The sequence below is a fragment of the Carcharhinus amblyrhynchos genome, chromosome 4 (genome assembly GCF_965287045.1).
Source record: "Carcharhinus amblyrhynchos chromosome 4, sCarAmb.v2.hapA, whole genome shotgun sequence".
Taxonomy (NCBI): Eukaryota; Metazoa; Chordata; class Chondrichthyes; order Carcharhiniformes; family Carcharhinidae; genus Carcharhinus; species Carcharhinus amblyrhynchos.
This window is the reverse complement of record NC_137327.1, coordinates 45,231,949-45,244,276: the sequence shown is the minus strand read 5'-3', so window position 1 is coordinate 45,244,276 and position 12,328 is coordinate 45,231,949. Positions and strand designations below refer to the sequence as shown.

The following is a 12,328-nucleotide window of genomic DNA, read 5'->3' as shown; positions in this document are numbered from 1 at the left end:
TCCTTCATACAAATTAACAAAAAAAACAAACATTCTGAAAGGTTGAGGCCTCAGTACCAATTCCCTGGGGAACACCAATACCGTTCCTAATCCACACGGTTAGGATCTTTTGCTCAATGTGGAAACTTACCATGTCTTCCAGAAAGTCCATAGGGGTAACATCTATTGCCACACCTGATTCTTCATGCTAGTGACCATGTTAAAAAAACTATAATTAATGAGATGCAAAAAAAAAACGCCTTTCAAAATCAAGGTAAAGAAGTTGCTTTTATATTGGGTTAATACTTTGCTAATACAGTCAGCAACAGTGAAGTAGCAATGTCAGATTTGCACAAGAAAGATTTTTATATAAAAAAAGTGTTGGCAGGAGCCAGTGTTAAAGCCAACAGAGGCAATTCTGCCATCCCGCTGTGCTAGGAGTATTTCACTCCAGCAGGATTTATAGTAGCTGCCCACTTTCGGGGAGCTAGTGGCTCAAACCTACTGGAGAGAAGGGGGAGGCAAATTGGGGCCCCTAAAGGATTGGATGCTGTGGTAACCCCTGGTAGTGTGTGTGCTCCCTGGCACTGCCCAAAGGGTGAAGTGTCAATGCCCAGGGGGCATCTTGGCACTGCCCAGATGGCTGGGCCCAGGCATGCATGGGGTGCCAGCAATTGAGCTGGCTAGCAAAAACCAGAAGGCCAGTAGTGTGGCACCACTGTGCATACACCAATCTCAGCACCGACAGATCAGCGCATGTGCAGTGGCCCGCTCTATGCTATGCCGCCAGCCTCCAAGATGGGAACAGGCCCCTTCCACTGAATTTCAGCATGATTCACGCTCAGGCACTCTACAGTGCAGTATGGGAGACTTTTTTTTTTGAGATGGCAACTGAAAAAGAAAGCGTGATTTACTCTAGCTTTTATGCCAATTCAACACTTAGAAGTTTTTTGGGAGAATCCTAGCCACCATGTTTACATATGCCAGTACCTGCAGAAGAACCACGCACATGACTGACAACTCAGTACAAAAGCAATTCATCTGCCACCAACTACCTTCACTCCTAACCATGAAAATAAACCTTCCAATAGAAACTACAGTTGATCAGCATTAGACTAAAGACATTTTACAGAAAGATCTACACTCCCAAACTCAAACATGTAGCTTTGAAGCAATATATAGCTTAGCTTTCCCAGTTAGTAAGGGATTTTACAAGATCTTATGTTGGCTTGCTGGACAATTATCACTGAATATGGGTGTTCTTCCCCTACTCATTCCCCCCCTCAGTCATTTTAATTTTACAGCTCAGCTGAAATATTTACCTGTACAAATTGTCAAATTCTGAATGATCCAAGGTTGCCAATGCGAACCCTCACGCAATAACTCAATGTAGTTTACTTGAGTACACTGATCTTACACATTCAATGCCAACTACTGCACAACAAAAAAAATCTAATAATTTGAACAGATGATATACTCACGCTAGATGGACAAATATTATCCAAGTGGATAATACCTAATATCCAAGTGGATGCAAATTGGCATGTACCCAAAAAATGCCAATATGTTGTTGAAAATTCAAAGTTGGGTTGCTACATTAAGATACTAATAGTTGCCTCTGAATTTTGGACTATAGAAACCAGAAAGGTTTCAATTGAACGGAAAGCAAAATATCGTACTTGTTGGAAGTTCAAAAAAAAACCTTGACAAGATCAGTATACCATGGTTTCAAATAGCTTATTTTCTTATATCGTCTCCAGTATACACCAATTTCACTGGACTGCATACCCATTTCGATCAATTAAAATCAAATCCTATCAGTTCAACGGGGTTGTGATACAAGCCTCCCATGATTACATACTTTTTGGATAGCGTTGACAAAGACTGTTTTACAATGATAGTATATTTAACTTCATGTGCCACAGTCAAAGTCTACACACAAAGCATTGGCAGGAAGGATTGAGAAATTTGCATACGGACACAAAGGATTCACATTGTGGAACACAATCTCATTGACAGGTCCACAAATACGAAATAAACATTTAAATCTAGCAAAGAGCCCATTACTTGCACAGCAATTTTCCATATTGAAATGTCAAATTTAGCACATTTATTCCATCTAAAACTTGCACATGAGATCTCTTGCTTCTTCTGCAAGGGTTACCTACATTCACTAAATAATCAACTGGCAAATTATCTTTTTGGTAGTTTAATCATATATTAGTAGACCTATAAGTACAGTGATTCAAGTGAGACCAAAGCTTGGAAACCAAACCATGATTTACATTCGTAACTTTTCCTTCAGAAATGTTATTCTTAATCTTGACCAAAAAGGAGAGAGAAGACTGGTGGATGCAATTTCTTATTGCAAGAACAAAGGGGTGACATTGATCAGGTTGGTGGACCAGCCCATGCATTGGCATATTTAAAGTCAATCAACCGCAGCTGGAGTACTGTGTGCAGTTTTGGGCGCCGCACCTGCGCAAGGATATTTTGGCCTTGGAGGGAGTGCAGAGGAGGTTTACTAGGCTGATACCGGAGTTGAGGGGGTTGAGCTATGAGGAGAGGCTGAATAAACTAGGCTTGTACTCGTTAGAGTTTAGAAGAATGAGGGGAGATCTCATTGAGACGTATAAGATGATGAATGGGATGGATAGGGTAGAGGTGGAGAGACTCTTCCCGCTCAAAAAAGACAGTAGGACTAGGGGGCACAGCCTCAAGATAAAGGGGGGGCGGTTTAGAACGGAGTTGAGGAGGAACTTCTTCACTCAAAGGGTGGTGAATATCTGGAATTCTCTGCCCGTTGAAGTGGTGGAGGCAGCCTCGCTAAATATTTTTAAGAAGCGGGTTGATGGGTTTTTGATAAGAGAGGGGATTAAGGGTTATGGGGAGAGGGCGGGAAAGTGGAACTGAGCCACGACAGATCAGCCATGATCTTATTGAATGGCGGGGCAGGCTCGAAGGGCCAGATGGCCTACTCCTGCTCCTATTTCTTATGTTCTTATGTTCTTATCTACATTGTAAATTAGCGCAGGGTAAGGAGGTAGATACAACTAAATTTAAAGTTAGATCAACTATGCACACGCATTTTACCAACTAGAATGTTACATGCACAGCTACCAAAGTACTGCAAGTTAGTCCTATCTACTTCTAAAGTTGAGGGATTACCAAATTGATGCCTGTATCATTGGCAAGCATTCAACAAAAATTTATGAAAACTAGATAATTGCTTCATGGTTGTGATGCCCTGCTACACTTCACACACTTATTAATTAGAACTTGCATTACATAGCATCATTTGAATTAAAATCCCATAGCACTTCACAATCAGCAACCTACGTTAAATGAATCTGGATCCATTTTAATTTAGTAACTTCTACCAAATCAGTTTTCCAGTTTATTACAATTTACCAAAAATTGTGCCAAACATCTTGCAAACTTTTGACATTAGCTCTTGTAATGCTTACAAAAATCTTAAGATGCTTTCCTAAAGAATAATTTTAATGGAAAGTAGGTGTTAAACATTGACTAAATGCTGGACAATGTGGCACAAAAATCCCATACTGGATGGTAAAACTTGGTGCCATTGAAACCAACTAGAACATTTGAGGTAAATATAAAGCAGGAGAATACAAAAGATTGTTATGAACTTGACTATGATGACTTGTGAAGTTCCAGTTGATGACTACCTGTGAAAAAGCCAATTAAAAATGTAGAGGTCTGGCACAAGATTATTGAGGTTCAAATGCTTCAATTGAACATTCAATATTCCTGGCATAAACATGCAAGCCCAGGTTTACATACAACTGACTTGAGGTCCTGTTCTCTTCAAATTTTTAAGATTGTGTGGGACAAAATAATAAGCTAGTAAGGGCAGTATTTTTGCCTTTTTTTTGCTTCAGACGTTTACATATTTCTTTAAAAAATATTTACAGTGAAGGCACAAACTCAGGTTGAATTCAACTAACTTTTGTTCTCTTTGGCATTAATTGCATAATCTCATGACAGTGGGTGGGGTGGAGAATGAGGATAAAATTTCATTACCTGGCCAGCACAACCATCATCTGTTAGCACACAGATAACAAAGGCTTTCAAGTCAACACCTTCAGCCTGTTCTGCATTTTTGCAAAAAAATCTTAACATTGTATCCACCTAAGATTATAGAAACCAGTCCAGAAAGGTTAGCTCAACATCAAATACTTGGATGCTGTATTGGAATTGATGAGGTCTTCATTGTGTATCTTTATCAGCATTACTCAACTATATCCAAGCACTTAAACTTCTTGAATACGTGCCACTGCATTCTTGAATCTTGGCAGTATGCCATTTGCTTACCTATTAGAAAAGCACTGCAATAAACAATTTCACTAGAAAAACACTTTTGACACGAGCTATAATCAAATTATTAGGAAATTAGTTAGTTCAGTGACTTAACCAATCTGAAAACATTACAAAATCCATATTTGGGGCAGACTTCAAATACTACCGGAGCATAGTTTTTAATCAAACATTTGATACCAAGCCACGTAAGATATTAGAGCTGACAACCAAACTTTTGGTCAAAGAGATAGTTTTAAAGAGAGCCTTAAAACTAGAGAGATATCAAGGTTTAGGGGGACAATGAAAGCTCAGGACCCTGGCAGCTGAAGTCACATCCAACAATAACAAAGCGCTTAAAATTATAGTTGACCAAGAGGCCAGAATTGGAGGGGGTTACTTAAGAGGGAGCAGTGAGGCCTTGGAGGGACTTACAAAAGGTTGAGAATTTGAAAAATGTAGGTATTGCTCAATAGGGAGTCAGTGTAAGCACATAGTGAAATGCATGAACAGAGCTGGGTGTGGAATCAAGATATGGGCAGCAGCATTTTGCAAAAATAGAGAACACTGGAGATTGGCCAGGAATGCAATGGCATCATCATGTCGAGAGAGAGTTAATCAACCACATACACCAATGAGCTTGAAATGTGTGGGGCTGGGCAACATTAAAGGTGGAAATACATTACCATCTTAGAAATGGCACAGATAAGTTCTTAGCAACTTATCTTGGGGATCAAATATAACACCAAGGTTGAAGCCTTGAGTTTAGTTGCAGAAAATTTCTGTTCTTCTAGTACTGGATGTCGGACAAGCAGCCTCATAACTTAAGGACAATGGAGGGACCAGGAGAGGTGGTAGTGGTGGTGACACAGCTAAATATCAGCATGTTATTTAGGGAAACTGATGCTATCTTTTTGGACACTGAGGGGCAGCAAGTGGCTGCGAACTGGGAGAGGCGCCAATGGTAGCTCCTCAGGGGACAGTGGTAAATGGCACAGGAGTAGGAATTAAAGCTATTGCGCTGGCTACAATTAAGATTAGAACCCAGCTAGATGACAATGGAGAGTCATTGGAGGACGACAGTGTGGTGTGGGTATAGTTTGGTGAACCATGTCAAAGACTGTAGACAGGTCAAGAAACACAGGAACAGTTTACCTTGGTCACTATCACATACGGTATCATCTGTTACTTTAATGAAGACCATTAGTGGTGCTATGGCAAGGGTGGGAACCTCATTTGAGGGATTCAACATTGGGTTCAGAGCAACGTGGGTGCAGATTTGAAAGGTGACAAGCCAAGGACGTGGGAATGTAATTTGCAAGGATGGAGCAGCCAAGTATGTCTTTCTTTGAAAAGAAAAGTCATAGCAGATTTGAAGGACGGTGCACAACACATGAGGAGAGAGTAAAATTGACTTTCATGTTACCCAATATTGCTAAATAGGGAAGTCAGGAGGTCAGCAATTTATTGGTAATAGGACTAAGGGAGAAGGTGGGTTTACGGACAAGGCAAACTCAGACGGGGACAAAAGAGAAAAGTATAGCGAAAAGTTTAGTGCAATTATCCAGAATGGGACATTCTAGAGAAGATGCAAAGAACAGCAATGATAGCTGATCTGCTGGCAGAGACCATAGGGTCAGTGAAGAAGGGGGCTTGATAGAGTGCAGACTGACAAAATTGGCAGGGAAAAGCAGCAAATGCCATCTGCAGAAGCAAAAATATTTGAAATCTCATTCCTCCAAATAACTAACAGTATATTTTCAATCCCAACTTCATGTTTAAGTGGAGGCTTAACATTTTGCTAACTCAAATTTACCTTTGGTTACAAATTATTTGGATATGGCAAATATATAAAATACAAATGATGGTTGCTAATTAAATTGCAGCTTAACTTCAAAACAAAACATTTTCAATTATTCTAAAGCAATTAAAAGATCCAGTGATAAAACAACAATAGAGTTCCACTTAATCATTCTCAGTGACTAGCGTAGAGGGTACTCATGAAATCACTGACACTTGCACATTTTGGCTACCTACCTTGGTTTAATAACAACTATATACTTGTGCAAACAACAACTTCACAATTATACTGTTTGAGTTGTGATGCATTGTTAAGGCATCAGAGCACAGCATCAATGGTTGACAATGCAATCCAAAGAACTTGAACGCTGATCAAGTAATAATATCATTTGGGGGATTGTAAGATAACTATTATTGCAAAGTTTGTAGCCCACAGATCAACCCAATGAACAAGAGGAAAAAGGCTAGTAGAATCACATTTCAGCACATCAAAAATATCTTAGAAGATCAGTATGCACATTTGTACAATTTCACTTGGGTATTTGTAGAACATTGTAATTACAGACGGCCCAAAGATGAGCATTTTAATCGAGAAAACAAATTTTTCCAGGAACCAGCAACCTTTGAGTGAGACACTTCCCCAGCCTCAAAAGTAACACATTTTAACCCAATATAATCAATGATTGTAACAGGGAACGCAAAGTTTAGATAATTTATCTTAAAAATCTATATTTTAAAGCCACTTCTATCCCCAAATCTAGTAGTACTGGCAGCAGTGAGTTAGTGTGTCTTGTTTGGGCTAAATATAGATACAGTCAAAGTGAATAATGGATAAATCTTCAGTCAGAAATAGCACTTTCATTTAAACAGATTGTGGGATAACGCTTTTTTTTGCTTCAGTCAGGATTAACGGGATTCCGTGCATAGTTCAGACCTGTTTATGACCATCGCAGATCTTACAAGGTTTTAGGATTAGGAGTGATTAAGGAATGTTACATCAAACAGTCGCGGCTGGTAAGAATGTCTCATGTCGTTTCAAGACGTTACCGAGACCATTTAGCCCATTATCAGATTCTGCAATACCGTTTCCAGAAGCATTTTTTTTAAAAAGAGGAACATCTTTTGGAGCCAGGGTTTCAATAAAAAGGTTGCCACTGAGCAGGTATTGGACTTACCCCGTCTCTGAATGATGACTCGCAGTAGAGGATTGGCAGACGAAAGCGCTTTGTGATAATTGTCATCGTTGTTGATGGGCAACAAATCCCCGTGGATGTCGGTATATCCCAACAATACGTCCACGTACGGGATCTGATGGATGGCTTGGATCAGCTGGTAAAACTCCTGGAATCCTCCAACATTTGACCGTTTCAGAGCAAATCTTCTAAATTCAGCATCGAACTGTGTAAAAAGACATTGGGAAAAACGAGTTTGAAGCACCTGCATGATTCGACTCAACTGCTGGGTTTCGAATTCAGCAGAACAATTGAACTAATCCAGTACTCCAAAATACCGTTTTAAAAATGCAAGACTGGATTTTGTAAACGTTAATCTAATGTTACCGAGCGAGAAACCCTGCCTATCAAACTCTTTGCCATACGTAATATTAAACATGGCTCCAAAATTGCGATCATAATTCACATTATATGTTGAGAAACTAGCACCATTGCTCAGAGTCGGCGGACAAAACAAGAAAAGCAGGAGCCGCAGCAACATTACCCGCCAGCTTCTAAAAATTACAGGCATCACGAGATTTTTTGCGAGAGGTGAGGTTTGCTACATTAATAGCGGATCAATTCGCTCCCAGGCGCAGCACGTCCCAAGTAACCGTATTCTGTGCGCAGTTGTGAATATAACACACACACACACACACACACAGCCCCTGAAAAACATCTAGAGAAACAACGATCGGAAGAATTGAGACCCGTTTTGTTGCATTGTTACATAACCTGAACCACCTCACCACGCCAAAAAAGCCCACAAAATTCCACTCTGCTACACAGGCTTTGATAAATGAAGCCAATTTAGCATTTGAGGGAAATACTGTTTTTTTAAAAAAAACATAAGAAAATAAAGGATATGGCAAATTCCCTACCTTGCTTTTCACCTCGATAATATTGTCCACAGTTCTGGCTGGTGTCCTGTGGTGCTTGGACATGGTCTAACTGCGTTGCCCGCGGGTACGCTGCTCACACACTGGGCTGCAGGTAGCTGCACTCTTACCGTGTAGAACTGACTTCAACCAGAATAGCACTGACCCAGCGCTACGTCACCGCGCTATGCTAACTCCCGCCCCCTCAAAATCATGAATGGCTGCTTGTTGTCCTGGGGGCGTGCCGGGACAGGTATCATTGTGACGTCATCTGGAATGTTGCTGTCCAGTAACGATGGCAACACCAGAACGCGATTGTAATTTGTGCCCTTGCCAGAGAATGGTTTTCAGAGCATTCACTTTGCAGGTATTCATAGGCAATGTAGATAGGTAGGTATCAGCAGAAAAGCTGCATTGTCTCAGTCACTTCGTTTACCAGTTTCCGAAACATTTCAACCCGCTTCACGTCTAATAATTTACATGAAATGTAAAGACTCGTGAAAGCAAATGCCACCCTCCGTGTACGTGCAAAGCAAAATTCCACAAATAGCGATGTGATGAAGGCATATTTCGGTGATACTGAATAGATAATTTGTTTCTACTTTACTGAAACGGCAAGAGGAAATGACGAACAGTAGAAATCAATATTACAATAGGATAAGTTAGAAAGAAAGGAGTTACGAGCCAAATCTAAAAAAGAATAAAATTCCTGCTCTAGATGGATTGCAGATGCTCAAGGAGACTAGGGGTGGAATTCTCCCATCTGGGACCAAGTCACAGAATCATAGAACCACAAAGTGAAGAACAGGCCTTTCAACCCTTCGAGACTGCGCTGACACATTAGAAGCACCTGAACTCTCACTTAGCCCACCACCCCCCCCGCCGTCTGCCTATAGCTCTGAATGTTATGATGTGCCAACTGCTCATCCAGCTATTTTTCAAAGTATATGAAGCAACTCGCCTCTATCACCCTCCCAAGCAGCACATTCCAGAATGTCACCACCCTCTGGGTAAAAATGATTTTCTTCACACCTCTCCAAGCCTCTTGCTTCTCACCTGTGAATCAGTCATCGGGACTGATCCATCAGCTAAGGGGAACAGCTGTTCCTTATCCAGTCTGTCCCTGTCTCTCATGATCTTGTACAGCTCAATAATGCCCCCCCCCCAGCCTTATTCTTCTCTGCTCCAATGAAAACAACCCAAGCCTATGCAACCTCTCTTCATAACTTAAATGTCCCATCCCAAGCAGCATCCTGGTGAATCTCATCTGCACCCAGCCAGTGCAAACATATCCTTCTGATAATGTGGTGACCAGAATTGCGCACAGTACTCTAGCTGTGGCCTTACCAAAGTTCTATACAACTCCAGCATGGCTTCCCCTGCTTTTGAAATGTATGCCTCGACTAATGAAGGCAAGTGTCCCATAATACTACCACTCTACTAACATACCCTTCTACTTTCAGAGATCCATGGACAACCATGCCAAGGTCCCTTTGTTCCACAGAACTTCCTAGTGTCCTACCCTTCATTGACAACTTTCTTGCCAGAATATTCCTTCCAAAATGTATCACCTCACATTTTTCAGGCTTAAATTCTATCTGCCACTTATTTGCCCATTTGACTATTCCATCTATATCTTCTTGTAGCCCAAGACACTCTGCCTCACTGTTAACCATCTTTCTAATCTTCGTGTCATCCACAAACTTACTAATCCTATCCCCCCCAACACATAGCCATCAATGTCATTTATATAAATGACGAATGAAAGGGGTCCAACACAGATACCTGTGATACGCCACTGGACACTGGCTTTCAGTCACCAAAGCAGCCTTCTGTCATCATCTTCTATCTCCTACAAATGAGCCAATTTTGAATCCACTTTATCAAATTACCCTGTCTCCCATGTGAATTCACCTTTTTCACAGTCTCCCATGTGGGACCCTGTCAAAGGCTTTGCTGAAATCCATTTAAACTACATCAACTGTCCGACCCTTGTCCACACACCTAGTCACCTCCTCAAAAAGTTCAATCAATTTTGTTAGTCATGATCTCCCTCTGATGAAGCCGTGTTGACTACTCCTGATCAAATTTTGCTTCACAGTTAGAAGTCTCACAACACCAGGTTAAAGTCTAACAGGTTTATTTGGTGGCAAAAGCCACTAGCTTTCGGAACGCTGGCTGCCCCTTCATCAGGCGTGTTTACCCCAGTCCAATGCCAGCATTTCCACATCAAATTTTGCTTCTCCATGTGGAGTTAGATGCTTTCCTTCAGAAGCTTGTCCAACAGTTTCCCTACCACTGATGCGAAACTCACTGGTCTGTCATTCCCTGGTTTATCTCTGCAACCCTTCTTAAATACACAATAGCTGTTCTCGTCTGGCACCTCCCCTGTGATGTGGGGATGCCAGCTTTGGACTGGGGTAAACACAGTAAGAAGTTTCACAACACCAAGTTAAAGTCCAACCAGTTTATTTGATAGTAAACCCACAAACTTTCAGGGTTTGCCCCTTCATCAGAGTGCAGAGTTGCAGAACTCTCCACTCACCTGACAAAGATGCAAACCCCGAAAGCTTGTGGGTTTACTATCAAATAAATTGGTTGGACTTTAACCTGGTGTTGTGAGACTTCTTACTGTGTTGACCTTCCCTGTGGCCAGACTGAAATTAAGAATTTGGGTCACAGCCCCTGCAATTTCCTCTCTTGCCTCCCACAGCAGCATAGGACACAATTCATCTGTACCTGAGATTTATTCACTTTTAAAGCTGCCAACACTTCCAATATCTTGTCCTTCCCTATGTCAATTTGCTCAAGAACCTGGCAGTCTCTCTCTCTGAATTCCATTATCCCCATTTTCTTAGGTGAAGACAGATGTGAAGAATTCATTCAACACTATCAATGTCCTCTGGCTCCACCCACAGAGTGCCCCCTTTGTCCTTAATGGGTCTTCTCTTCCTGGTCATCCTCTTCCCATTGATATACTTATAGTATATCTTGGGATTTTCCCTACTTTTCCCAGCCAGAGCTTTCTCATATCCCCTCTTTACATTCCTAATTGCTTTCTTAAGTTCCAACCTGCAATTCTATACCTCACTAATGCCTCCACTGATTTGCTTTTATTTTAATTCTCATTGAATCCTGAATATCTCTGGTCATCCATGTTCTCTGGGCTTATTATTCCTATCTAACACCCTAGAGGGAATATACTGGGTTGCATCCTCCCCATTTTCTTTTTGAATGCGCCCCCCCCCCCCCACCCACCACCACCACCACCAATGAACGCATATTTGTTCCTCAATATCCCTCTGACTATCTGGGGATCCATAATAAACACCTAACAATATGCTGCCCTTTTTTGTATTCCTAAACTCTGCCCACAAAGCTTCATTTGATGCCCGGGCAAAGATATTGGGCCCTATTTTTACCATTTTGATTCTAAGTGCTAAGGGGAATTGAAACTGGGAGGGTTTCAGATGCAACTTTTAGACCCATTCTGAGGTGCCCCCATACGCACTCTGCCTGAAAAAATATAAGTGATTCTGAATCGCACTGCATAATCCTGTGGGTGGGGCTTAACGCGCCCAAAACCCTGCAACTCCAATTGGCACTTCCAACTGCACTTTCTGAGGATGACCTGGGGAGGCTGCTTGATGCAGCAGAGACGAGGCAGGATACCCTGTTTTCCCCAGGAGGATGCAGGGGGCTGTTGGCAATGCAGCCTGAGAGGCAGTCGCCACCTCGGTCAGTGCCATGGTACTGGCTCCCAGAACCAGGAAGCAGTGTCACAAGAAGGTCAATGACCTTATTTGTTCAGTAAGGGTGAGTGCTTAATCCCATCTAGTATCTTCCCCAAATCTCCACCAGATTGGACAGCACGGTAGCACAGTGGGTAGCACTGCTGCTTCACAGCTCCACAAGCTCTCGGGGTTTGCCCCTTCGTCAGGTGAGTGCAGAGTTCCAGAACTCTCCACTCACCTGACAAAGATGCAAACCCCGAAAGCTTGTGGGTTTACTATCAAATAAACTGGTTGGACTTTAACCTGGTGTTGTGAGACTTCTTACTGTGTTGACCTCCCCTGTGGCCAGAGTGAAATTAAAAATTTGGGTCAGAGCCCCTGCAATTTCCTCTCTTGCCTCCCACAGCAG

At 41.8% G+C, this 12,328-nt stretch overlaps 1 protein-coding gene across 1 annotated transcript in view; it reads right to left on the bottom strand.

Annotated features, from left to right (window-relative positions):
- Positions 1-8,333, bottom strand: part of pard6a (par-6 family cell polarity regulator alpha) — a 96,415-nt gene extending 88,082 nt beyond the window's left edge. Inside the window, exons 1-2 of the mRNA XM_080187064.1 lie at positions 8,189-8,333; positions 7,272-7,494 (exon numbers count right to left, since the gene is read on the bottom strand). Coding sequence (XP_080043190.1) covers positions 7,272-7,494; positions 8,189-8,251 — 286 coding nt within the window. The 5' untranslated portion in view covers positions 8,252-8,333. The remainder of the gene's footprint in view (positions 1-7,271; positions 7,495-8,188) is intronic.
- Positions 8,334-12,328: the final 3,995 nt, after the last annotated feature.